Source organism: Danio rerio, chromosome 2 (genome assembly GCF_052040795.2).
Source record: "Danio rerio strain M-AB ecotype USA chromosome 2, GRCz13ab, whole genome shotgun sequence".
NCBI classification, from domain to species: Eukaryota; Metazoa; Chordata; class Actinopteri; order Cypriniformes; family Danionidae; genus Danio; species Danio rerio.
This window is the reverse complement of record NC_141022.1, coordinates 51,376,434-51,400,000: the sequence shown is the minus strand read 5'-3', so window position 1 is coordinate 51,400,000 and position 23,567 is coordinate 51,376,434. Positions and strand designations below refer to the sequence as shown.

General features: G+C 37.3%; 2 protein-coding genes and 1 pseudogene across 4 annotated transcripts in view; all 3 read left to right on the top strand.

Annotated features, from left to right (window-relative positions):
* The window catches only part of LOC147846496 (tripartite motif-containing protein 16-like), a 7,024-nt pseudogene extending 718 nt beyond the window's left edge, over positions 1-6,306 (top strand). The window contains exons 2-7 of the transcript XR_015477989.1: positions 1,777-2,352; positions 3,768-3,863; positions 3,944-4,177; positions 4,676-4,835; positions 5,077-5,151; positions 5,346-6,306. The product of XR_015477989.1 is annotated as a tripartite motif-containing protein 16-like (transcript). The remainder of the gene's footprint in view (positions 1-1,776; positions 2,353-3,767; positions 3,864-3,943; positions 4,178-4,675; positions 4,836-5,076; positions 5,152-5,345) is intronic.
* Positions 1-23,567, top strand: part of ftr05 (finTRIM family, member 5) — a 393,850-nt gene that overhangs the window by 11,482 nt on the left and 358,801 nt on the right. The window lies entirely within an intron of this gene.
* On the top strand, positions 10,489-18,482 carry LOC141378821 (E3 ubiquitin/ISG15 ligase TRIM25). 2 transcript variants are annotated; one of them, XM_087241503.1, is made up of 4 exons: positions 10,489-11,151; positions 11,292-11,387; positions 13,280-13,513; positions 17,658-18,482. In XM_087241503.1, exons 1-4 carry the CDS (start codon positions 10,561-10,563, stop codon positions 17,895-17,897), a joined length of 1,161 nt encoding a protein of 386 aa, XP_087097629.1. In that variant the 5' UTR covers positions 10,489-10,560; the 3' UTR covers positions 17,898-18,482. The 2 variants fall into 2 exon arrangements, with proteins under 2 accessions (XP_087097629.1, XP_087097630.1); XM_087241504.1 differs by lacking the exon at positions 17,658-18,482 and adding an exon at positions 13,802-13,961.

Genomic DNA, 23,567 nt, shown 5'->3' with positions numbered 1-23,567 from the left:
GCACCTGGAGGAAACCCATGCCAACACGTTGAGAACATGCAAACTCCACACAGAAATGCCAACTGACTCGAACCAGTGACTTTCTTGCTGTAAGGCGACAGTGCTAACCACTGAGCCACCGTGTCGCATGTGAAGTTTATTTTATTTAAAATATTTTTTTAATCATGATAACAATAAATTTGCCTTATAAAAAATTCTTTATAATTTTTGACCAATAGGTGGCGCTTATAGCAAATGTATGTGTTGTGGTGACAATGACACACATCAAGTTTGGTGTCAATATCATTAAGTATTGCAGAGATACAGCACAATAGTCGGTGCAGTAAACAAAAACTGTTACACCTATTGAAACAAATTCCATACATTTTTGTTAGCATGGTCTGAAGATGATTGAAGTCAAAATTTGTGTAAATTGGACAAACCGTCTAAGGATGAGTTCGAAAAAGTAACGTTTCAAACTGGATCAAAATGGTGGACAGAAAGTTTGGCAAACTGAAATATTTGGTATCAATTTGCAGAATTATCCAAGGAATGTAGCAAGTCTCATGAAAATAAGGTCAACATAGCAGAGGTTATTAGCATTAAATATCTTTATATCTTTTGGCCACAAGGCTCGGAAACTTTCAGGACATGGTGTTGAAAATGCATAACACTTTTTGTGATGATACCTCATTGCGTTTGTAATATATAGCATTTTTTAGCCAGATGTTGTTGAACATCGTTCCTAAACTGCTTATCAATTGGTTAGAATTCACATGCGGGAAAATGTCAATGAACTCCCGCAAGTAAACAAACCGGCAGACACAAAATGTCGCTTTTTTCTATGGAGGGACGACTGCGCTGACTAATTGTATCCCTGCACATAGTATATTTTATACTTTACATAAATCACTTTAGACAAACTATACATTTCAAGAATGAAGTGCGGCTGGAAAACAAGTTTTAATGCATGGCTTGTCACTTCAGGAGGAGGGGTGAATAAATTTAGTTAAACTGTGACATGGTCATCTTGCGGAAATATTACCAACGATCCATCAGCTAATTTTTTCCCCCTATCTCTTTCTGTAAAGCGCTGTCAACAAATATTTTTCCTCCCTATCCCATAATGCACAGCGCATCGGCCTACGGCAGCTGGATTAGTCCAAAAGGTGCAGCACTTTTTGCGGATCAGTCTGTTTTAGTTTGGATCTTATTCTCACCACAAACTAACCACTCCAGGGTTTGTTTGAAACCGTACCGAGACCACCTCTTCAAGCAGGTCTCAGTACGCTTTTTTGGTCCTCTTTTGGTGCGCACTCGAGTACGATTGCTGCATTCACACCTGACCAAACGAACCACACCAAGAGAGAAAACAAACTCTAGTGCGATTCAACCGAACTAAATAAGGCAGGCGTGAAAGCACCGTTAGAATGTCACTATAAAAGTAATGAGACTAATTTTGTGAATTATGGCTAAAGCATTGAGATACAAGCAAAAAGGGACTTTCTTTTTTTCTGACCGCAAGGTGGCTCCGGGCAAAATCAGTGCAGGCAACTTCAGATCATAGTTGCCATAACAAATGCCAAGTTTGGTGTGAATACAGAGAAGCGTTGTAGAGATATAGCCTCAATTATGATTTTCAGTCTATGATTATCTTACAACTGTCCTGAAAAGAGGTGAGTCACACTTGACATTGATGTTTTGCACACGTCACTTCTTGACCAGGAAACAAATTCAGCTTCTCATTTCAAAGAAAACGAAAGTGTAAATAAGACATTGTGTTTCTTTTTTGCTGAGATGGGAGTATTTCAGTAGATCAGTTCAACTGTTCGATTTCTTTGGATCTCCTGAAGGAGCCAGTGACCATCCCGTGGACACAGCTACTGTATGAACTGTATTACTGACGGCTGGAATCAAGAGGAGCAGAGGAGAGTTTACAGCTGCCCTCAGTGCAGACAGACCTTCACTCCAAGACCTGCTTTAGGTAAAAACACCTTGCTGGCTGAAGTGATGGAGAAACTAATCATGACCAAAATAAAGACTGCTCATTCTGCTCCCAGTTATGCGGGACCTGGAGATGTGGAGTGTGATGTTTGTACTGGGAGAAAATATAAAGCCATCAAGTCGTGTCTGCTGTGTCTGGAATCTTACTGTCAGACTCACTTTGAGCGTCATGAGGCTTTTCACACAAATAAAAAACACAAGATAACTGATGCTACTGGACGAATCCAGGAGATGATCTGCCTAAAACATGATAAACTGCTGGAGGTTTACTGTCGGACTGACCAGAAGAGTATATGCTTACTGTGTACGATGGATGAACATAAAAATCATGACACTGTATCTACTTCATCTGAGAGAACGGAGAAACAGGTAGAGAAAAAAAGGATGTGTGCATTAATGTAGAGCACTACTAAGATTCACATTTTATAAATGAAAACTGATTAAATGAAACTTAAGCATTCAAACTTCCTTAAAATCTTAAAAGTTTCAAAAGTGCTCTACATTTCCTCCTTACTAATCATTTGGGGTTATTTTGATACAGGTGATTATTCGATACTTTTAAAACAATACCGGTGCCTGAACCGAAACCTTTGAGCCACAAAAGATGATGGTGGATGACTCTAGAAAAACTTTTTAATTTACAAAAAATGTGTATTTGAATCATTTCAATCAAAATTGTACAATATAATTAAAGTTTAAAGCATACATCATTCATTTTCTTTTCGGCTTAGTCCCTTTATTAATTTGGGGTCGCCACAGCGGAATGAACCACCAACTTATCCAGCATATGTTTTACGCAGCGGATGCCCTTTCAGCTGCAACCCATCACTGGGAATCATCCATACACACTCATTCACACACACTACAGACAATTTAGCCTACCCAATTCACCTGTACCGCATGTCTTTGGACTTGTGGGGGAAACCGGAGCACCTGGAGGAAACCTGCGCAACCACGAGAACATGCAAACTCCACACAGAAATGCCAACTGATCCAGCCGAGGCTTGAACCAGTGACCTTTTTGCTGTAAGGTGAATGTGCTACCCATTGCGCCACCGAGCAGCCGACATCAATTCATATTATATATATTTGACTTGCATTAATATATTTATTTTGATCATTTTTTGTTAGCATGAATGTAAGATTCGCATAATGCAATTAACGTTATTACTAACCTGTGGAAAGGCAGTCAACGCCTTTTTTTCTAGGGTTGGGGCTTGAGTCATCACTGAAAGTGCCATATGATGTCAAACCCAATCTGTCAAAGACTTTAAGACTATTTGATTGTGCCCTAAAATGTTTCTTTAAGTTTGGCATTTCCCCCCTCACATGCAACTTTTGTAAAGTATCTGCTGCATGTTGCCGTGTTGAAATCCTTGCTTGTAAATTAAGCTATACTTTAGAACGCTTAGTTTTCGGCATTTTAAATTAAGCAAATCTGATAGAATGCGATCAAGATTGTTGATGAATCTGAAGTGAATCACTCACTCACATACTGAGCATCAAGAACAGATGCCGAACAGCAATGACAGTGTCTGCATCCTCATAGTTGTTTAAAATTAAATGTTTAGAGATGGTGTGACACAACGTGTAACTTTTGTGTGCCTTTGATGTACCCCTAGATGTTTGTTACGTCCTTATTGCAGCACCACTGGCACCGAAATGACGCACCGAAGTTCATATGCTGATTCGGTCCGGTGCATACCAGTTACATACAGTAGGCGGTACCATGTTTCGGTACCCAACTCTGCTCTTTACACAGTATATTCTCATTTGTTCAACAGAAACATTTGAAAGACACACAGAGAGATCTGCAGCTGAAAATCCAGGAGAGAAAAAAGAAGGTTCTGAAGCTGAAAGAGTCTGTCAAGACCCACAAGGTCAGCAATGAGAAGAGGATGAAAGCAGCTTTTAATCTGAACAGATTCAGGCCAGTCTGATTGTCTGTATTCTCCACCAGAGCTCTGCACAAACAGCAGTAGAGGACAGTGAAAGGATCTTTTCTGAACTCATCCAGTCTATTGAGAAAAGACGAACTGAGGTCACACAGATGATCAGAGATCGAGAAAAGACTGAAGTGAGTCGAGCTGAAGGACTCTTGAAGAAACTGGAGCAGGAGATTGAAGATCTGAAGAGGAGAAACACTGAGCTGGAGCAGCTTTTACACACTGATGAGCACATACGTTTCCTACAGGTAACTGAGATGAAAAGTAAAGTATAAAATTTTTTTTGAATAAAATTCATTTTTGAAATGACAATTACTTAAACAACAGTTAAAAGCTAAATCAAGACACACATCTGATTCCTATTAAAAGGAATCGAATGAGGTGAAACAAATCAATAAAACACTGATTTAGAAATGTAAACAAATATAAATGTTGGCCATGAGGATGCTGTAATAGTGTCTTGCTGTCTTTAGAATTGTTTTCTATTATTCTTCCTAGAGATTTCAGTCTCTCTCTAAATCCTTGGAATCTAAAAGTAAATCATATAAAAATGTATTTTAAAATGACGATTACTAAAATAATTAAAAGCTCAGTCAAGACAAAGATCTGATTCCCCTTAAAAAGCAACTGAATGAGGTGAAAAACGTCACTAAAGATTGATTTAGAAATGTAAATACAAATGTTGGCCATGAGAATGCTGTAATGATGTCTTGTTGTCTTTTATATTATTTTCTATGATCCTCTAGAGATTTCGGTCTCTAACTGAACCCTTGGAATCTACAGATTTATCCAGCACTGCTGTCAGTTCTTGCTTTTGTTATGAAGACGTGAGCAAATCTGTCTCTCAACTGAAAAATAAATTAGAGCAGATCTGTAAAGAGGACATAGAAAACATACATGGACAAGGTGAAGTAAAACATTTTGACAGCAGCAAAAAACAAGTATGACAAAAAAATTCCAACAAAAACATACACTCTGTGTTCACAGAGAAACTTCATGTATAGGACAGAATGTCTAGAATACTATATATACACAGTACACCTTTAATACAGAGAGAGATTATTAAATAATATATATTTAATATATTAAATAACATGTATTGTATGTTTTCTGCTGTTACACTAATATTGTTTGATTGTTTCTACAGCAACAAAAATCAACTTCTCAGCACTTCTGAGCACTCCTCAGACTGAACCCAAGACCAGGAAGGACTTACAACAGTGTAAGCCAGTGTAAAATTCACAAAATTAATAATAATAATACATTAAATAAAAAGGTAGCTAAATTATTTAGCTGTAGCGTTCAGTATTCTGTATTTATCTGATACTGCTGCAGTTTCCCTTTACTCCAAATTTAACATATTAACACTGAAAGGCTTGCGTCAAAAATGTGAAAACTGCACTTTATCTTTTTCAGATTTCCAGCAGTTCTCTCTGGATCGAAACACAGCACATCAATCCATCTGTCTGACTGAGGACAACACAGGGGCAACTTGGACTAATACAGTCAAGCAGTATCCTTATCATCCTGACAGATTTACTAGATTTTTTGGTGTGTTGTGTAGAGAGAGTGTGAGCGGACGCTGTTACTGGGAGGTGGAGTTGAGTGGGAATGGGAGTCTGTATGGAGTCTGTGTGGCGGTCTCTTATAAGAGCATCAGCAGGAAGGGAACGAGAACTACAAGGGAATTTGGACATAACGACCAGTCTTGGAGTTTGTTCTGCACTAAGTCCCGTTACTCGTTCTGGCACAATAACAAACAGACGGAACTCCATGTATCCCCCAGATTCTCCAGAATAGGAGTGTATGTTGATCACAGAGCAGGAGTTCTATCCTTCTTCAGTGTCTATGACACAACAATCAGCCTCATCAACAGAGTCCAGACCACATTCACTCAACCGCTCTATCCTGGGTTTTGGATAAATTCAGGGTCAAGAGTCAAACTTTCACATTAAAATCCTGACAAATCTTCAGATTATCACATGAATCTTATGTTTGTGGACGAGTGGGTCAAAATAAGCAGAATAAGTGATGCAAGTAGAAGCACAAATCGTGTTATATGTGTAAACTGGATCAAATCACTATCTTCTCCTGTCAATCAAAATCTTGGCTGTCATAAAATATTTAGGACTTCACATGATAGCGTACGAGTGACAACTAAAGAAACCAATCACACTTGTTAAAATGTTGCATCATGATTAGGAGTGTGGAAATGTCCTCACAATGACAGAGCAGTGTGCAAAAAGTAAAAGATTAATTCGTGATCTTAAGAACAGAAATCAAGTGATAATGTATGTAGACTTCTCAGATTCAGTTGTTTTTTTCTGATGATGCATTTCTAATAAAGATTACAGAGCCTGAGAATGTGGAAAATGCAGCCTAGTTTGTTTGTTTTTATTTTACAAAAGCAAATTTGTTGTAACTGTATCCATCCACAAATAAAAACAGACTGATGATAGAGTAAATGATAAAGAAAAGAGCTTTAAAGAATGTCATTAGGAAAAAGAATTAAATAAAAGAGTAAAGACGCTGGTGTCTTTGTTGACCTCGTGTGGTTAAAAAGTTTATGCCGTGATCATTGCATATTTGTACAAATTCAGTGTTTCAGCGATTTTGATTACTACCCACCCACAATCACAGGGGTGTGTGTGTAGCAAATCATTTAATTACAAATGTCTTAGTAGTAGAGCTGCACTATTCTGGCTAAAATGAGAATCGCAATTTTTTTGCTTAAAATAAAGATCACGATTTTCTCACGATTCTGTAGATGTAAAATAAAGGTATGGTAAAAACAAACATATGGCACAACATCGATTATAATATGTGTATTATGTGAACTGGTTTCTATAAATAATTCTATTCTACTTTTAATAATTCTGATGTTGAATTATTATGTTTGAGATATATGCTTGCAATCTGTCATATTAGACAATTTTATTCATTGGTAAAATCAGACATTTGCCATTATCAGATTATATTCAACATTACATAGGCTAGAGTAGTTATACTGACACTGTAAACATTTATTTTCATGCACAACTGTGTGTTCGCTATGAAAGAAAAAACATATCAAATGCTTGTCGTAATCATAACTCTAAAATGCGATATGATCATTTAAATGAAGTGCATACTTTCAGTTTCATTTTGATTGCTAAGTGCTTGTTCATACTTCAGGCGGCTCCCAAAAGATCACTCTGTGCCACAAACTGAATATTATTTGCAACTGTATTACCTGTTACTCGCAACATATGTGAAAAGGAGGTTGTGAGGTAACTTGTTTAGGTAGCTAGCTTGAAGCCAGTGGTGCTGTCGGTAAGAACAGAGGTCCAGTCTAGTCACTCCATTTAGTTGTGTTTATTAACAATGACAAGGATTTGTACTTAGGATGAAATTTATGTATGTGTGTGTGTGTGTGTGTGTGTGTGTGCGCGCAAGGAAACAACAGAAATACAATGTATCAGTAATCAGTAAGGAAATAACAAATACAAATGCTTCAGTTTACCAACAAACTAAGTACATAACTAAACAAATGTATGGCAAAGATGAAACATGAGCACTTAAGTCAACTTAAATCATACAAAAGCCACTTACATGGTCAAATACGCACACACAGGAAAACATGGGAGATCAAATTCAGTCCTCTGCAGTTCAGCCATGTGCTGCCAGAAAGTAACAAATTGTGAGCACAGGTGCAGTTAGTAAAGGCCTTGAGGCAGTCCTGATTGGCCAGAGGTTGAATGAGGAGATTGGAGTGTACCATCGGAGCAGGGGTGTGACACTGAGTTTGCTGTTTAAGAACAAAACTTCTCAACAATATGCAGGTTCTGTTCACTAAAGTAGACGCGCGTGTCTATCATTAAGTAGAGCGCGCGCGCCCTCTCTGTGATAACAGCTTACGGTCAACAGCTCACGTCACGTGTGATTTCCCGATCGCGAAAACAACATTATATTAACACAAAAATGACTTTTTAGGTAAATTATATCTTATAAATACAGCATGTGACTCATTCAACATCATTTGGAGGTGTCAATGTCACGAAGCAACGTGTGTGAAACAATGAAAAGACTCGTGCGGCCGCCTTTTCTTCTCTCCTGAACTTGAAAATATGATTGACAGAATCGTAGAAATGCTGGATTAAGATCGTCTAGGGGGTCGAATCGAGATCGCTATCTTTTACCGATTAATTGTGCAGCTCTACTTAGTAGACATTTCCACTAAAACACCCAAATATTAAACCAGAATAGTATTATTTTACTAATGTACATTGAGGTGTAGACTTCACGAACAGCCATGCCAGAAATAGATAAATAAAATCCAACCTGTAAAAATCTGTTTGGAGCATATCTTTTTAGCCAGTGTTATGAAAGGCTGCAAGGCAGCAGAGGTGAAGTTCCAAGTGCAGCTTTTATTTGAAGGTTGATCAGCAGGTAGGGGTCAAACAGGAGCAAACAGAAGCATAAGGGTAATCCTAAAAAATAATTCAAGAGACGGGCAATAGGTCGAGGCAGGCAAACATACAGATACAATCCAACAACAGTCCAAGATCAACGGAACAGACAAGGCCCAAAAATATCAAAGAAATCCTGAGTAAAGTTAATAACTAGAAAAGAGACCAGCAATGACGTGTGTGAGTGGTGCTTATATAGTTTGTTTAATGAGTGCAAATGATCTGCAGCTGTGTGACAGTGTCCAGAACAGTACCAGCTGTAGCAGGTTGACTGCATTGTGGGATATGTTGTCCAGGTGATGTGTAGATGGATGGACTGCCCTCTAGTGGTTCAGGTGGGCACTCGAGCTGATAACCGTAACAGTCAGTTTTTGCTTTATTTTTGCCTACAGAAGCAGCTGATATCCCCATTTTGTTTAGCCATTTAACTTAATCTTTCATAACATGTTCTGAGGCAAACTAGCAAAATTAGATATTTGGGGATTCTTGTGATATCTAACTGGCAAACAGATTCCACTTAAAAGGTGCCAATAGTGCATTGGCATATAGTTGTCTAATTAGATCTCATTTGCGGGCATCAGTGAGGCACTATGACTATGCGGGAGACCCCCAAAAGCTTCCCGGAAACTTGGGATGCCTGGTGTGTGTGTGTGTGTGTGTGTGTGTGCTCTCACTTCTCACTCATCTGTGTGCACTTGGATGGGTCAAAAGCAGAGGACCAATTTCGAGTATGGGTACTTGACAATGGTCACTTCACTTCAAAATTTAATGCTGCTCAATCTTTCCAGAAAAAAGAACTCACAGTAAGAGCTGAGAGATATGACACGATATCTTAACGTGCATTAAACAGTTATATTTAGTAGTCTACGTGTATTTGTTGCCTCAAATGTGGCACATTTCACAATATAGATGATAAATTAACAACAACAAAAAACATTTAAACTGACCTTATGCCTCTGAGTGGTGTGAATACATTTATAATCCATATATCCCGCATTTTGTGTTCTGACGAGCTGCTTGTAAACAAATTGGTGGGGTCCTCAATGATTACAGTAGCTCCTTACTGTCGAGACATGGTGCAGCTGGCTGGTTTCCATGCGTCTCCTGTTTTTGAAATAAGAATCTCACATACAATAGTAAGTTTAATATAAGCTTAGATAAACTTAAAAATAAGGCAACATTCTTTGTTTTGGCTTCCAAACACTTGGTGATTCATGCAGGTCTGGCTGATGTAGAGCATAAACTAAAGTTGGCTAGACCCTTATAAACAACTGCTGCAGTTTTTTAAAGGAATAGGGCAGTTTAAGTTAACTTCTGAAAAGCGCAGTTTTTTGAACACAAACAAAACTGCATTAATAATTATATTACAGTATTACTGCAATACAACTCAAGTACTACTAGAGTACAACTGCCATACTGCTATTGCAATACAACTGCAGTACAACTATTACTTTTCCTGCTTGGTGGACAATATGGTTTCCAAATGAGGTTTCAGTACTTTAGTTGTATAGCTGAAGTACTACCACAATATATTGTATTGCACTTTTCAGAAGTATTTGTGGTCACGTACAGAATTATTTGACTAAATATATATATATATATATATTACATATATATATATACATATATATATATATATATATATGCAGATTTATATACATATATATATATATATATATATATATATATATATATATATATATATATATATATATATATATATATATATATATATATATATATATATATATATATATATATATATGCAGATTTTTATTATATGGCACCTCCCACATTTCCATTGTTTAGCATCTCTCTATGAATTATCATTGGGAAAGAAAAAAATCAACTACAGGACAACGTCAAACAACTTTCCAGTTAAGTATGCACTATATTTAGTTATGATTCAACTTGCATTGTGTAAAATTATTACAATTAAATGCTTACATGCTTTGGAATAATATGTAAATTTGCAAAAACTTTAAAGTCAAAGCTTCTGCTCCATCATCCTGGCTCTAGTGTAAGACTGACATCTAGTGGATGTTTTTTTTATTATCAGTAACTGTTGAGTCACACACGTGATACTTGTTTTGCACACGTCTCTTCAACATCAGGAAGCTCAGTCGCAAAGAAAACGAAACTTAAGCTTATTTTTGTTTCTGTCTGTGAGAAAACTCAGTGAAATGACAGAATCCTGTATTTATGTGCCTCGGAATCAATTCAGCTGTTCAGTCTGTTTGGATCTCCTGAAGGAGCCAGTGACCATCCCCTGTGGACACAGTTACTGTATGAACTGCATTACTGACTGCTGGAGTCAAGATGAGCAGAGGAGAGTTTACAGCTGCCCTCAGTGCAGACAGACCTTCAATCCAAGACCTGCTTTAGGTAAAAACACCATGCTGGCTGAAGTGGTGGAGAAACTAAAGATGACCAAATTAAAGACTGCTCATCCTGCACCTAGTTATGCTGGACCTGGAGATGTGGAGTGTGATGTTTGTACTGGAATAAAATATAAAGCCATCAAGTCGTGTCTGCTGTGTCTGGAATCTTACTGTCAGACTCACTTTGAGCGTCACGAAGAGTTTCACTCAGGTAAACGACACAAGATAACTGATGCTACTGGACGAATCCAGGAGATGATCTGCCCAAAACATGATAAACTGCTGGAGGTTTACTGTCGGACTGACCAGAAAAGTATATGCTTACTGTGTACGATTGATGAACATAAACATCATGACGCTGTATCTTCTTCATCTGAGAGAACGGAGAAACAGGTAGACAAGGAAATAAATTTCAATAATATGCATTTATGTACAGCACCACTGAATAGCTTAAAAATATTTAATAAAAAATAACAGCGCCAAAGCTACTCTAAACATTCCACTTATACAATATATTTTTATTTGTTCAACAGAAACATTTGGAAGACACACACAGAAATTTGCAGCTGAAAATCCAGGAGAGAAAGAAGAAGATTCAGGAACTAAAAGAGGCTGTGGAGACTCACAAGGTGAGTGATGAAAAAACACTAATACGTTTTAGTTTTAAAACAGTGTTTTAGAATGATAACGATCCGCGTCCACACTCGCGTTTTACCCAGCGTTTCTGAACAACTCTCCGTCCACACTACACTGCTGAAAACGCACATCATGTAACCACACTCACTCTCTGACATGCACTGCAGCGATGAGAGGTGTTACCCCTGGATCTAATCTTACTATATTTGTTAATGATATTAAATTCATCTTGTTGTCTCCATCTAACGACATATTCCCTGACTTTGGAATCTATCACTTGTTCTCAGTAATCTGTTTTGGCTGAGCGCAAAGATAAGTTCATACATTAATTATTGTAACTGTGTACACTGATTCTGCACATTTGACTGATTGCTTTCTTTTATTTCCTATAGTGTATAAACTTATTGTATGTTATACTTTTATAATGGCCATTATCGATTATTAAACTGATATTCAGCAAAAGAGAGGGTATGTTTCGTATTTTCAATGAAAATGAAAGGAGGCAGTAATGCTATAGGCTGTGTTCTGTTATTCTGTTAATGTAACCCCGCTGGTCCTACACCACCCAACCTGCTCGGAGCTGGGATCAAACCGGCGACTTTCCGCATGGGAGTAGGTTGCTCTAACAAGGAGGCTAAAGACCATGGCCTCTAGCTTCTGTTGCTAGAGCATCTTTAGAGGTCAAAGGAGTGAGGTTTTACCTGCATAGCACTTACTAGCTTAATGGTTACAGTAGGTGAAGTTTATTTATAAACTAATTTCAAGAGGATCACATGCTTAATATTGCTTGCAGCTTGTCCCGCATTATTCAATTTATGATTCACCAATCAAACGATTCCTAAGCCACTATAAATACCATAAGTTCCATAAAACAGCCATCTTCATTTTGAAAAACCCACCCCTACTCCTCCTCCTTTCCTAGATGGGTAGCATGGTGGCCCAGCGGTTAGCACTGTTGCCTCACAGCAAGAACGTCCCTGGTTCTAGTCCTTACCAACCCAGCTGACAATTCTGTGTGGAGTTTACACATTCTCCCTGTGCACACGTGGGTTTCCCCGGGTTCCTCCCACCATCCAAAAACATGCAACTTAAGTTAATTGACTAATCCAAATCGGCACCTTGTAAGTAGTTATCTCTTAAGAGCACTAACTATCTGTTCATTAGCTACTACAGCAGGGGAGTTCTCGGGATCTACCTGAGCTCAAACTCCTTTTTCACCTTACAAAGGGAGGGAGCCCCGGGCTCGAGGATCTTATAAGCTCAGTGCTCTCTCCCGGGACAGCATGCCAAACAAGCTTCATAAGCAATCATCAGCTAAGTGTGAACACTTAAAGTTGTTAATATCAAAATTAAAATAGGCAGTTCCTTATATCATGTTTTCATTTTATTGTTAAGATAGTAAAACAACACAGCCAGGCTGATGCTAATGAGGTAATAAAGTACACTGTTCCCTTTGAAGACTTACCCAACGTGTCCTCAGGAGTTTGTTTTCCATATCAAACTTGCAATGTCTGAACTTGAAAGGAGAAGATGCAAGACTGAACTTTGAGTAGGCTACTTAATATTGAGGAAAAAGCCCTAATCAGACAGGCGAATGTCTGTAGCTATGCCTCCGTTTTCAGATGTCTCCGTTTTCCCCCATTCACTCTAACACGGAGCAGCAGCATTTTCAAAATAAAACGTAGTCGTATTAGTGTAAACAGGGCCTGAGAAAGTCTGTGCAGATACATACTGTAAGTGTTGACCGGAGAAAAAAATCAATGGAGTGAATGGCTTTTATAACTGAAATTAATGGTAAACAAAAAATAAGGTCAATGTCATTACGGATAATCATGTTTTAGGCTCTTTTAAGACTCTATTCAGACTTGTTTTTGTGTCCTAACAGCGCTCTGCACAGACAGCAGTGGAGGAAAGTAAGAGGATTTTTACTGAACTCATCCAGTCTATTGAGAGAAGACGATCTGAGGTCACACAGATGATCAGAGATCGAGAAAAGACTGAAGTGAGTCGAGCTGAAGGACTCTTGAGAAAACTGGAGCAGGAGATCAAAGATCTGAAGAAGAGAAACACTGAGCTGGAGGAATTTTTACAGACTGATGATCACATACATTTCCTACAGGTAAAAATACATAAATAATAATAATAATGATAATATATAAGATAAAAATCTAAAACAGTTTTTTTAAGGTTTACTTTTGGTAAACATTGCACAATTTTAAAAGGATTCATATTTAAAAAATGTTTTTACAACAAGAATATGTTTAACAGTTTGGTGACATTTTGGGTATTCTTCTCCTTTAAGTAAATGTTCATGTGTGAGTCTTGTGTGTCCGATACGGCATCTTCTATAAACATTCTCATCATGTCTTGAGTTAAAAAAATAACATTTATTTTGTTCCTATTTCAGGCTGGATTTCAAAAAGTTTATTTTCTGAGCACTGATCCCATTCTACTTGCCATTTGTTAAAAACACAACCTTTTACTAGTGGTTTTAAATCTAAAGGTAAAATTTTGCACTCCTTTATCTTTCCTGTTAGGGCTGTTTTGGCAGATTTGTTAGCTTGTTCATTTCTAAAGAGTTGTTATGAATTTGAAGAAGCGACAAAACCAGGGAGATTTTTCAGGTATTTTCAAAGCAGAATTCTTTAATGGGAACTCGCTGTAGCTGTGACATTCATCGAAAGATCTCTGAACTAGTGCAGCCAGGGGTCCGTTCTTCGTATGTGGATTACTCAATTAGCTGGATTTGGATGTTGACAATTTGACATGATCCAGGATCATTTAGTTCTTCAAAACTCATCTTGTCGTCATAGTAACAGTTCTGGCAGCTCAAGCCTGCATTGGAGCCATAGACTGTAAAATATATGGACGTAGTATCCGTGACGTCACCCATAGGTTTATAAAGAGCGCAAAAGAAGCCACAAGTAGGCGCAGCCAACCGTCGGCATTTTGTTCGCGCGTCATCACACCCACGGCGGGATCCCAAACAAGGGCAAAGAGGCGGAGAGTGAGCGGAGCTACAGACACATACTGCATTTTGCTTGGACCTGGTTCAGACACACTTTACTATGGGAGAACGCTTAATACTTTATCACCTGTGACTCGTTTGTATTCTGACCACTTGTGCTTGGTTGTACACTATATCAATAAAGTGTTTAGACTTTTAAAAACACTTTTGTAATACATTGAGCCACTAAGCATTGTTCTTATGACGTTTTTCAACAGGAGGAAAACGCAAATTACTTCCAAACACTTCAGATATAGTCTGTGTTAGTTAATGTAAGACTATTGATGAAATCCAGCATAACACTGTATGACAACGCTTCAGATGACTGTTCTAGAGCCTACAGCTAATCAATCCGTCAGATTCTGGAGTGCATTACAGCTCTAAATATAAATATAAACGATAAATGATCTTAAATCAAACAAATACATGTATAGAGATGGTAAGTATATAACTTTACTCACATGGGAAACGGAGGCCACGTGAATGGTTTGTGAGCACAATTAAGTGCACTCAGCATGCCATGCCATCTAATAATTATAGGAAACAAGTCCAAAAGACAGTTGACTGTGTAAAGCCACATAAAACACAGAAATACGATAAATATGCCAAGTTCAGTGGCTAATCTGCTGGATTCAGCTGAGGTGACGTGACGGCGACCAGCGAGACCTAGCTGTCACTCAAGTGGCCACGCCCTTAATTATGCAAACTTAATATAATTTAATATAAAGGAAACGGATGAGTTATAAAAAAATTCACCCGCCTCACAGTTGTCATGAAGGGTAATATTAGCTATATGAACCAAAATCTTTTTTTGTACCAGTAACTAAAACCAGTGCAGTTTTAGTTACTTCCGTATTGGCTTCCTGAGAGAGAGCGGGAGGTTGCTGCTTGGTAGGAGCTTTTTCATTTTATATAAATATATATATACATTTCATATAAAAATTTCTTACAGTAGTTATATACACTTGGGAAAATAGTAAATATATATATATATTTTAACTATATATATATATATATATATATATATATATATATATATATATATATATATATATATATATATATATATATATATAAAGTTAAAAAATATATATTAATAAAACTTATGCATTCTGCACTCTGAAATAAAAGTAAAATACTGCCACCTGGTGGTTCAAAGAGAAAATGTATTGATATAAACTTTTTAGATGCAAACGCGTAAATGCACAATATTCAACTTTTTTTTTTTAAAAAGGATAATAATTTATGCAGTCAAGCACATGTTTTGATCAATAATACGGTGATTGATACCTTTACCGATATCAAAATGCTATTTGACGATAAATTAAGGTATACAGTTATTCCTTACGCTGATTAAAAAAACTTGAGTATGCCTAGGCTACTATAATAAAGAAAATCTTTTCTAAATGTAGAACTAGATACACTGATTTGCATTGAAATACATGATGAATACTCTTGACACATGAAAGTGTAAAGCCTGCAGCTCATAACACATGTGGAAGGTTATTGCGTTTCATATTTAACAAATGGTTTACTGCTAATTTGATGTCATTTTGCTCACATGGATAATTGAATATTAATAAGATGATGTCATTACGTTGCTGTGCCGTCAGCCAATAGTTGCATTGCTGATCATAATTTCGAGGATCGATAGATCTGTCCTAAACAACACACGCATCGATCTCAGATCAGTTTATCCAGACATTCTAATCTGATTCGCGAACTTGTTTGAAGAACCAAATTAGCCAGAGATCAGTTATCAAGATGAACAGATCCAGGATCTGCCAAATCATCTTAGATCATTTAAGCGAGGTACGAAGAACAGACCCAAGGTACTCAGTTTTAAATCCATTTTTTACAGACATACAGTAGGTGGACACAGTATGCAAACGAAAGTGCTGTTGTCAGCAGGGTAAATTGCATTTTCCAAGCCCCAATCTCAACAGCATATAATTGCCCATTCATGATACATTTTAGCATGAAAGCAGAGCATGCAAATGACATACTCGAGTCAGAACCCGTCCTTCCACTTGACCAGCTTGAAAGTGTTTCTCAAGCCTGATTTATACTTCTGCGTCAGGTGACCGGCGTAACCCACGGCGCAGGCAACGCGCGTGGCTGTGCATTTATACTTCTGCGCGCTGTCTCTGTCGGTCTGCATTAACACTTCCGAAACACTAGTTGGCAGTGAGGTGTAAATGTTCCTCTATGTCAATTTTCTTCGCTACTTTTTTGCATTTCCTGAACACTTCCGGGATGTACAAGTGGCTCAAACTCGCTCATTTTGAGGCAGGAACCGGCGGACGTGCAACAACTTTAACTATGAGGTAAACACAAAACAAAACTTTCCATCCGGAACTCCTTCATGGTACTCCACACTTGTAAACAATCACTCGCGCGGCGTCGCGCCATTCGCGCGCCATTCGCGCGCCTCTCGGTCCCGCCCAAACTCGTCAGCGCTACCAAGCCGACCAATCACAGAGCTTACGCTACGCGTTGTTGCGACGTGTAGATACATTTTTTGAGAGGTGCACGTTAGCGACGGCGATGGCCACGGCAAAGGGCTATGCGTCAGCGCCGTAGCATACGCCGGTGTTTGACGCAGAAGTATAAATCAGCCCTTAGCCATTTGTTAGACAATAGACACACTTTGCAGACATGAAACTGTATTTCACATATAGGCTCCCTCAGAGTGCATTTTACAATGTAATTTATATATTTAAAGAAATTTGTAATCTTTCAGAGTCAAACATGTCCAGCAGAAACCTATATTAGAAAATTTTCTCTGTAGTTCATTTACTTTGATAAAAATGTCAGTAATAATGGGATGCTCCAGTTTAAAAGAAGGCTTTGAGTCAGAAAAAAAATAATAAAATTGTGTTCGTCAGCATTTTCAATGTGTTCCAGAGCCAAAAATAGTGCTTTTGCTTCAGCTGTAAAAATTGAGCTTTGATCTGGAATACAAATGCTGTTATCTTTCTTTAACCAGACTGTAGATTTTGCATTGTAAGAGACCAATAATTCACAATAGGTAAATAATGCAACTATGCAATAAATAAACATTAAAAAAAAACGATTGAATGCGCTTTGAAGTTTAAAAAATAAAATCAAAATAATTATCACAGACTCAGGAGTTCCACAGACCCGAGCTAAAACTCTGGACTGGAATGTGTTAATAAATTGATTTAGAACTCAAACAGTTAAATTAATTCTGGGTGGTGAAAATGCAGTTGTTTTTTTCCCTTTTTCTCTCTAGAGATTCAAGTCTCTCTCTGAACCCTTGGACTCTACAGATGTGTTCAGCATTGCTGTCAGCTGTGACTTCCCTTATGAAGATGAATTGAAATCTGTCTCTCAATTGAAAGAAAAACTGGACGATTGTATGTTGAATGATAAGGATAAACTGTACTCTCCTAATCAACCTTTTGAAATTTACATGGATGATCTAATTGTAAAAGCCCAGAAGTTGAACAAGAAGAAGAAGAAAAAAAGTTAGACGCAAGCTGGCAAACCTGTGGTGACTGCTCTGTTCTTTTTATTTGGAGAATACAAGAAATATATAAGAAGATGAAACTTGTTAATGATATAAATTGTCAATTGAAATTGATAAACTTAGTAACCTCTACAATGAGGTTAATGTCATTAGAGATGAGGTCAAAGCTTTAGATATTAAAGCTTTTTGTTTTGATTTCTGTTTAAGTGACAAAAATAATTTCATTTCAGTCACCTTTGCATAAGCAATTTGTGTCATTATCAGTCGTTCATATCATTCATATATTCAAAAATGAGTCTGCAAAATTGTTTCAAACTATTTACAACAAATAAACAACTTGTTTGTTTATATTCAGCCCAAATAAATTGTTCACAACCACTTACCTTAAAAAAATTGTAATCAAAGAATCATTTTTCTATCTATCTATCTATCTATCTATCTATCTATCTATCTATCTATCTATCTATCTATCTATCTATCTATCTATCTATCTATCTATCTATTTATCTATCTATCTATCTGTATGTCTGTCTGTGACAACAAATAGTACTTTGTTTATTAACATTTTATCACAAATGTTTAATTAAAGTTATTGTGAACCAAACATTTTATATGTAATAATTACGTTTGCTGCTGAATTGTCAACTAAAGTTTATGCAATAGTTTTAGCATTTTAATGATAATACAAAAGTTGTTTGTGACATCAAAAATTTAATTCTGTTCTTTCTTGTTTCCTTTACACCAATTGTTCAGCTTTTTATGTTCCTTTGCTTATTACTTTATAGTCTTTGGTTTGATTATATTCCCCTGGGTGTAGACGTGATCTGTATTGTCCCTACTATGTTTCACAACAGTGAGTGAATAATACTGTATGAATAAATTGGTGCGTTTGATTCAAAAGGTTCAAACTACTCGAGGACTCTCAACCATAGCCACACAAACATCAAACCAAAACAAACCCAAAATGAAGTAAAGTCAAATCTGGATTCAAGCAGTAGTCTAATGAAGAGCATTTGACTGTAGACCAATTACCATGTTTGTAAACATTCAGGATGCGCGCGCAGAGAGGTGGCAGAAAAAACCGGTAGCGCTAGCATTTACAGTGAGGGAATGACATCCAATGCAGTAAAAAGTTGTTGTCTTAGGAATAAGATATATTGATTATACATTATATATATTATTTACATAATACTTTCAGCGAATTATAACAGCTTGTCACCCAGTGAAGCACAGTGATTCAGCAAAATTAACGTTAAAGTGAGCAGCGTTTGTCTGACAGGTCCATTATCCAGGTGATACAAAATACCACGTCATTCTTTGAAAACAATACGGCGTCCGTGAAGGGTTTGGTGACTAAAATATAACTAAAACATAAACGACTAAAATATAACTATGACAATAAATAAATGACTAAAGACTAAAATATTTCGTCTCAGTGTGCTATGTCACTAAAGTTAAATCAACTTGTTATTCTTACCTGTGACCACGAAATGAGGACTTCAAACATTCTCCGATCACCAAGTTTTCGCGCCAGTGTTGTTAAGGAATGTAGTGCCTTCTGTGATTAACGTTATTTTAGTAACTCATTTGTGAAAAGGGATGGCATGCCTTTACCAAAATGACTTAAAATGTAGTTTTCCTCTAGTGTCTTCATTTAACTGGATGATATCGCCAATGACACACTTTATAATAATTTTCCCTTTAACTGATCAAGTATTTAAAATCGTGAGCCTATGCTCTTTTAAATGCTCGGATTGGACTCGAAGGGTGTATGATGATGTTATCATGACCCCTGTTGGTAGACTTTATAACTACATCTGACAGCAAACAGCATCTTTATCTGCTGAAAGTCATTCAATAACACCTGTGCATTCTGGCTGCATTATTGCAAGCATCATATCAATATTTTACCACACTTCTAATAACAAGTGACCTTTTCTGAGGGATCAAGTGTGACATGACTTTGTTTCTGTTGTGTATCAGAAAAGGTAACCCCTGGGGCCTGTTTCAGAAAGGAGGTTAAGTGAAAACTCAGAGTATTTTAACCCTGAAATGAGAGAAACTCTGGGTTTTCGGTTTCAAAATGGCAGGTTTGTTAAACTCAATAAATCAGGGTAAGTCAAGCCTGTTTCTGAAAGAAAGGTAACTTCAACTCAGAGTCAGTTACTGTGGTAACTTACTCTGTGAATCTAACCTGGTCTGGAGCAGGTTTTATTCTCTAAACTCTGAGTTTCTGTCGGTCTCCTCCCCTTTTTTAAAGATGAAGCGTATTTCTCGCATTAGTCTTACATTTCCACACACATTTTAGAGCTCATTTTGGAGATGCCCATAAAAACGATTGATGGAAACGTCATGATTCACATAACTTTTGAAAATATTCATAATAATACATTTGCATAACTGAGTAGGTTAAACTTTTATTTGATAAGAAAAGATGCGCATAAACTACGAAGTGCACTTAACAAATTACAGTATGTAGCTACATTAAAAAAAGGTTTGTTAGAGATGATGATGAAAATGTATGTAAATGGACAAACCAGCTGACTGAGCACCCAGTAGAACATCTTAAATGTTGTTTTAGTCATTCTAAAATGCCTTAACTGTTTCAGTATTAGTGTATATTATTAATTACTTCCGAGCGTCTGGAGCGTGTCAAGATCGGCCGCGTCTGGCTTCAAACACCCCCACGTGTTCATTGTGTCTTCTGAGGCGCAAGTATTAAATAAAAAATCATTAACACAGCTTGTTCTACCACAGTAAATTCTGTTTTTACTGTTGATATTTGGCGCAAGTTAATCAGGAAGTGACGATTGTGTTCTCTTTGACTCGTTGGATAAAAACGCTGCTTTATTTGCATCTTTTAGGCATTATTCCAGTTTTGCACAAATTTATGTAAGCCTGTATTTTGATGGAAACACAGCTATTGCCTACATTTTTTGTCACACACAGAACAAAGTCACGTACAAGGCTTGTCCTTTTTTCCATAAATATTTAGCTTAACCTTCGACATGCACTGTTACTAGATTAATGGGATTATTATTCTGTCTAAAAATTATTTTTAGCACTGCTTAGGTTCTTAGTGTTATATCAACCTCTATCACTTGATCAATAAAAAGGCAGACACACAAGTGCACTGTTAAATCTATTAAAACTGATAAACGTGTATAAAAGTTTAGAAAAAAGTATAAACGTCACACATTATATTACTTATTTTATTATACTTAAATGTTTAAATAATTTAAATAAAAAATTACGCATTAACTTGAGCAGCTGTTTTCCCAGGCTGTCTCTGTTTCACTGATGGTTGCTTCTTTTTAAGTATATGTGACTGTGTGTAGGCGCTGGGATGCTGAAGAATGCTGCGAGTCAGGTAGGTGTGGTCACTTAAACTTCTTTTATTGTCCTGGGACAAACACAGCACCAAAGATTTAGTTGGTTTGCAGCTCTGGTGATATCAGTGTCAGCAGAGAGGCTTCTCAGAACTGCTGGTACATTACATTTTGTCTAAACTTATACATTGTGATGTATAGTGGTTATAAATGTAAATAAAACATACATGAAATTTAAATAAAACTGCCTCTATTCATCTCTCATCCAAATCACTATTTCAATACAGCAAACTTTAGTGAAAATAAACAGTAAGCTTATGTGACCAATAATCAACACTTTTTTAAGAAAAGGAACGACAGAACAGAATAAATACTCATAAACAGCAAAACACATAATTCTAGCACGTGGAATATGTAGCATATGTGCTACAGCTAACACAGAACATCACAAAATAGTAATTAAACATACCTGGGACAAACACAGCACCAAAGATTTAGTTGGTTTGCAGCTCTGGTGATATCAGTGTCTTAAAGTGAAATAAACAGAGTTTAAACGTTTCACAAATGCCTGATAATTAATAACTCATTAACCAGCGATCACCAAAGCAGCTTACCAGCAGAGAGGCTTCTCAGAACTGCTGGTGAATTACGTAGCAACGCCCCCTACTGTGATGGACGCTATTGCAGGTAAAAACCAATGGTAAGTGTTCCCAATTGAACCATGAATTTAACCCTTATTTTAACTCCGTTACATACACCCCCCTTAAATTCTGTAAAATTGGGCTATAAACAGTATATGTAAAAAAGAGAACAACCACATAGATTGCAGAAAGAAAAAAAAAAGATGTGCTTGTAAGAGCATTACATCATAGTATGTCAGAATGTCAATCTCTTCCTAGGAAGTGTGTAAGTATGGAATGGTACCAAGTCCCACGCTTAACACAGACTACAGGAGGTGCAGCCTACACGCTCCCAAAAGTAACCCATGTATATCTGCTCTTTTTTTATTCCTTTTTTCAAACTTCTCAGACTTCTCAGAAAAAAAAACTCTTCACAATTAAACTCACAACACCTCAATTGGCTTAAATATAAATGAACATTTGGACTCAATTGTACTAAGAAAATATGCTTTTTATCAAATCAACAAAATTTGAGCCCTGAAAGGCTATTTGTGCAACACTGTTTGGATCACTCTCTACAAGTCTTTGCTGATCAATTTCACAAATCAGTCTGTCAGGAGGTCTAACTAGTCTCCCTAAGCGAGTGGTTATGTGGCTTGTGTGTGTGCTAGTGGGCTGATTGCAAATGACAGAAACAGTTCTGTTTTCAGGGACTTTGACACAGCTTGAGGACTCATGTGACTCAGTATCAGGTAAGTTCTTTGTACTTTGAACAGGTTCAAGACTGTGTTGGTCAATTTCAGAACATTCTGAAGCAGTCATTTCAATGTGGACATCAGAAGCTCCACAGTTGGTATCTCTTTCATCATCTTCCTGTGAATCATCCATTCTTAACAACCATTCTGATGTCTTTGAAACAGAATCGGCATTCTCCATCAGAGCAGGATCTAGAGGACTGCCACGAGTAGCGCAAGTGGGATTTGACAAAACAGACTCCTCTTCACCAACATCCCAAGAGAGGAAACTCACTGGAAGCAACAGATTCCTGTGCACAACTTTTTCTCTGCCAGTTTGAGAATCCTTAATCCTGTACACATTAATCTCTGGTCTCACTGACTGCACTTCGTACACAACAGAGTCCCATTTGTCTGCAACCTTCTTCATGCCTTTCAATGCACGATTCGCCAGCAGAACTCTATCTCCCACTACTAAGGGTGCACCTTTGACCTTCCGATTGTAAAGGATGGTATGGCGGTTCTGTTCTCTGAGGCTGTGCTTTCGGGCAATTTCAGCAGCTGTGCTCAAGTCTCTCCTCAGTGTGGTGACAAACTCATGATGGCTGACCACTCTTTCATCACAAAGGACATGCTGAAACATAATGTCGATTGGCAGCCTTGGAATACGTCCAAACATGAGATAAAAGGGTGCAAACCCAGTCGTTTCATGTACAGTACAATTGTAGCTGAAGGTTAAAGTCTGGAGAAGTTGCGGCCACTTTGCCTTGGATTCAACTGGAAGTGCTCTTATCATATTGCCCAGAGTTCTATTAAAACGTTCTGCTAAACCATTACCCATTGGGTGGTATGGTGTGGTGTGCGATTTTTGGATACCAGCCATTTCAAGCAGGCTCCTAATCATTTTGCTTTCAAAATTCGCACCTTGGTCCGAATGTATTCTCTTTGGGAATCCATAAACGCAAAAGAAATCATTCCAAAGGCGACGGG

What these genes read in the sequence shown, in the direction of transcription:
- LOC141378821 (XM_087241503.1), top strand. Translation starts at nt 10,561, where the DNA reads ATGACAGAATCCTGTATTTATGTGCCTCGGAATCAATTCAGCTGTTCA. An exon ending in CTGAGAGAACGGAGAAACAG is followed by an intron (nt 11,152 to 11,291) that starts GTAGACAAGGAA and finishes TTTGTTCAACAG; the next exon opens with AAACATTTGGAAGACACACA. An exon ending in ATCACATACATTTCCTACAG is followed by an intron (nt 13,514 to 17,657) that starts GTAAAAATACAT and finishes TTTTCTCTCTAG; the next exon opens with AGATTCAAGTCTCTCTCTGA.